This window comes from Mirounga leonina, unplaced genomic scaffold, assembly GCF_011800145.1.
Source record: "Mirounga leonina isolate KUSES-001 unplaced genomic scaffold, KU_Mleo_1.0 Mir_129, whole genome shotgun sequence".
In the NCBI taxonomy this organism is placed as follows: domain Eukaryota; kingdom Metazoa; phylum Chordata; class Mammalia; order Carnivora; family Phocidae; genus Mirounga; species Mirounga leonina.
In genome coordinates, this window is record NW_023270323.1 from 77940507 (window position 1) to 77944858 (window position 4352).

General features: G+C 59.8%; 1 protein-coding gene across 1 annotated transcript in view; it reads left to right on the top strand.

Moving 5' to 3' along the window:
- SORCS2 (sortilin related VPS10 domain containing receptor 2) overlaps positions 1-4352 on the top strand; it is a 448292-nt gene that overhangs the window by 377874 nt on the left and 66066 nt on the right. The window contains exon 5 of the mRNA XM_035005356.1: positions 3742-3815. Within this exon, the coding sequence (XP_034861247.1) occupies positions 3742-3815 (74 nt within the window). The remainder of the gene's footprint in view (positions 1-3741; positions 3816-4352) is intronic.

Here is a 4352-nt window from a genome sequence, read left to right on the forward strand (position 1 = left end):
TAGGACGCCATAGTTAGGATGCCATGGTTAGGATGATGTGGTTAGGACGCCGTGGTTAGGATGCTGTGGTTAGGACACCATGGTTAGGATGTCATGGTTAGGATGCCATGGTTAGGATGATGTGGTTAAGACTATGTGGTTAAGATGCCATGGTTAGGACGCCATAGTTAGGATGCTGTGGTTAGGACACCGTCGTTAGGATGCCGTGGTTAGGATGCCGTGGTTAGGATGAGGATAGCTCACTGAGGTGGGATGCACCAGGTCTTCTTTCTACAGCTGTGGGGAAGAAGGAGCCACGAAGGGAGTCTACCAAGGGTGGTGGAAGAATCCAGAATGTGGGACTTGAACCTGTGGCCTCAGAGGTAGGACATCTACTAGAAGCCAGGTAGCAAGGACGAGGCCCCAGATGGAGGTGGAAGTGGGCTCCTCAGAGCTCAGGAGGGTCCTGGAGATGAGGAGCAGAAGCGCCAGGGCTCCTGGTGCCACGTGGGTGACAGCACTAGGGGGCATATCCTAGGGCACCCCTCCTCCAGGCCAGAGGGGGGTGTACAGCAAAGGGATAGCACTGTAGCCCAGTTATCTCCTGGGCCTTGAGCCCTGACACAGGCTTCTCGACCCAGTGGACTGGGTTCTGAGCCTGGCTCTGCAATACCAGGGCCTCTGAGCATTGACCTTGGCCAAACCTTGACCAAGAGGTGACTTCAGATGGAGTCTTGAACACTGAATGAAGACAAGGAAGGGCATTTCAGCGAGATCGAATGGCAGGTGCAGATGCTCAGAGGACCCCATGAGACACATTAGCAACACCGTCACACAGGAGCCCAGACCCGGGCGTGACAGGGACATGGGAGGTATGGGGGGGATATATGGGCCGGGCGGCCCAGGCACCCTGAGTGCCCATGATAGGAGTGTGGGCTTTATCCCAAGGAAGGGCTTGTGGCATCCCCTGGAAAGTGGCAGGAGAGTGACGTGGTCAGGTGTGTGTCCCAGAAAGATCCCGGTGGCTGTCGCATGGAGCAAGGGCTGGATGGGAGGGCTGAGGACTGTAGGCAGGAGGCCCAGAGGAGGGGTGCAGGAAGCCGCAGAGACGCGGGTGGCTCAGCAGGGTGGAGAGGGGTACAGCAGCCGTGGGTTAGGTGGAGGACATTAGCACATTGGGAGCCTGTGACTTACTGGGTGTGGCACTGGGGTGGTGAGGACAGGCCCGGGGTCCTGGCCTTGGGAGCTGGTGGGTGACTGGCACTAGGCAGGGCTGGGGTGGGCTTCTGGGATGGGGGTACCTCTGCCCACACTGAAGGCCAGGACGGCACAGGGCTGACGCTTGAGGAGCCCCAGTTTCCCTTCTGAGATTCCACAAACCCTTCCTTCGTGAACAACAGCAGGAACGACACTGTGACCTCACTTGCTCTCCATTACTTGGGGCCCTGATGGGGACAGGCTGGGTCAGATGAAGGCCAGCAGATGTGGGCTCCAATCCGGCGACTGTTGTCATGGTTATTAGACCCACTTCACAGATGGAGATACTGAGGTCCAGTGGCTGGCGTCGGCCTTCCTTCATCCTGAGGTCTGGCCGTGAAATTGCTCGGCTTAACTGACTTATTCTAGACACGTCTTGAGTGCAGAGTACAGGAAGGGGCGTTCAAATCACAGAGAGTCCAAAGCTGGCCTCTGCCAGTGAACAACCGCGGGCAAATCACTCAGCTGCTCTTAGCTGCCATTCTCGATCTGCAAAACAGGTTGATAAAAGCATCCGATTCACAGAGATGTCATGAGATGGTCCGAGAGGGGACGTGCTCGGCCCGCGCGCATGCAGTCAGCTCTCAGCAGCCGCCGGGGTTGATGATGACATCCCTACATGATGCCGACGGGATTCGTGGGGCACATAATTAGTCCAACCGCTTTGCAGTGCCTGGGATCAGCGCACACATCCCAGTAGGGCCGGGCTCTGGATCCCCGTTTTAGGAAAGTGGGGGACAGGTTTAGGAAGCTCTGGGAAGTCACACAACTGTATACTGTGGAGTCTCTTGGGAGCCAGGGCTATGGGACCCCATGATCTCTCAAGTCACAGACTCATCCCTGCAAAACATACCATCTTATAGCTGGGGAAACTGAGGCAGGCACAGCAACTGTAAGCCAGGGCTCAGGGGAACCAGGTCTCCTCTGCCCCCAAGCATAGCTGGCCTCTCAGCCCGGGAGTGACAGCGGAGTGTCCCCGCCCAGCCCTGCCTCTGCAATGGAACGCTTGGGTCTCTGCTCCGTGTGGGACGTGTAGGATTCCTGCGTGCGTCCTGCTTCATGGGTGCAGAGATCCCTTAACACCCTCACGGCCTACCCTGCTCTCAGGAATGGAGTGGGTGCTTCAGCATTCCCATAAACCCCACCCTCTGACACGGGAGGCTGGCCAAGAAAACTTGGCAAAATCACAAATGAAAGATGCTGGGGACCTCGATTGTAGACCTGCCCACATCCCAGCTGGGGGGAGGTGGGGGACAGCGTTTGTTCTCGCCCCCAGGCTGACTCGGGACAGAGCTGGTGGGAGAGGGGCGGGAGGGACAGACAGGGCTCCTGTGTTCCAGGACCCCCGCCCCCACAAGTGCCTCATCTTACCAGCCACATGCAGCCTGACGGGCTCGGCGGGGCCAGATGTGTGCTCTGCAGGGTCCAGTGTGATATGAGGAATGTTTGAAAGTCAGGGCAAGCCTTCCTCCTGCAGTCCCTCTCGACCTGGCCTGGTGGGCTGCTTTTATTGCTGGAGTGACACGCAATGCTACCTTGGTCTCCAGTGTGCAACACGGTGACTGGGCAAGTCTCTGCGTTATGCTATGCTCTCTGCAAGTGTAGCTCTCACCTGTCACCAGGGGACAGTGTCCCAGTACCCCTGACTGTGTCTCCTAAGCTGTGCCTTTCTTCCCCACCAAAGTGGGCGCCCATGGGGAGGGGTGGGGGGCAGGCTGTCATGGTGCTTTTTATGAGCTATTTAACGTCACACAGCCCTGTGCCCGGGGACACTGGTGCAGCGAGTGCAGACCCTCCCAGGCTCCCACGGCCCTGCCTCTGGACTCAGCCCACAGGGGGCTGACCCTGACCCTCCCCAGCCCAGGCCCAGGCCCCCCCAGAGTCTATCCCAGGAGGTGGCGGGAGGAAGGACCTTGCAGGAGCCCAGGCTCTGAGCCCCCCCACCCCACCGCCCGCCAGTAAGCTCATTGCTTCATCGGGGTTCACCTACAAAACTCAGATTCAAAGACACGTATATTAGGAAGTTCAAGTTGGTGGCCACAGAGCGTTAAACCCAAGCACAGGGCCCTTGAGAGCAGAGGCTCCGTGCTCTTGCCATGACCGCAGACCCCAGGCACCAAGGACTCTGCTGTTCCTGCATGGACGTGCTTTCACACTGCCTGCCCTTTGCAGACCCTGCTCCCTCCTTCTCAACACACACCCGGCCTCCAGCCTCCCACACCCCCATCCACCGCCCCCAGCAGCGTGTGGTCAAGTCCTCCTGGACAGTGGGGCTCGGGGCATCTCCTCTCAGGGGTCTGCCCAGCCGGTGTCTCTCGGTTCCTACCAGCTGGCCTGGGGGCCAGAATGACTCTTTTGGAACCCCTATGCCTGACTCTCGGCCTCTCAGAGGTTGAATGCAAGGCTTGCCTGGGGCATATTCGTTATCCAGGGGAGATCACCCCCGACTCAGAAGAGGCTCATCCTCAAAGCATGACTTCTGTCTCTCTTCTCTCTGCCCTGAAGCTCTATGTATCATCGGACCTGGGGAAGAAGTGGACACTTCTGCAGGAGCGCGTGACCAAAGACCACATGTTCTGGTGAGAGCCCCTCCCACTGGGGACCCCCAGCTCTGAGGGCTGGGGCTCCCCTCTCCTCCCCACAGCCCCCAGCTCAGGGCTCCCACCTTCTCCTGCCTCTGACCCCAGCCATGGACCTCCTCACCCCAGGGGGACCTCCAGAGTGCTCTTTCCGCTCTGCTGAGACTGGAGGAAGTGGTGGGGAGTCGAGGCTTGCTGTTCCTCAGGTCACCTGTGCACCCGTGAACCAGCTGTCCCTCCTCCTCGCCACCCCTCCCGCTCCATCCTCGCTACCCCTGCCACCCCTCCTCGCCACCCCTCCCACTCCATCCTCATCACCCCTGCCTCCCCCTCCTCGCCACCCCTCCCACTCCATCCTCGCCACCCCTGCCTACCCCTCCTCGCCACCCCCCCGCTCCGTCCTCGTCTCCCCTGCCTCTCCCTCCTCACCACCCCTCCCACTCCATCCTCGCCACCCCTCCCTCTCCGTCCTCGCCTCCCCTGCCTCCCCCTCCTCACCACCCCTCCCTCTCCATCCTCGCCACCCCTGCCTCCCCC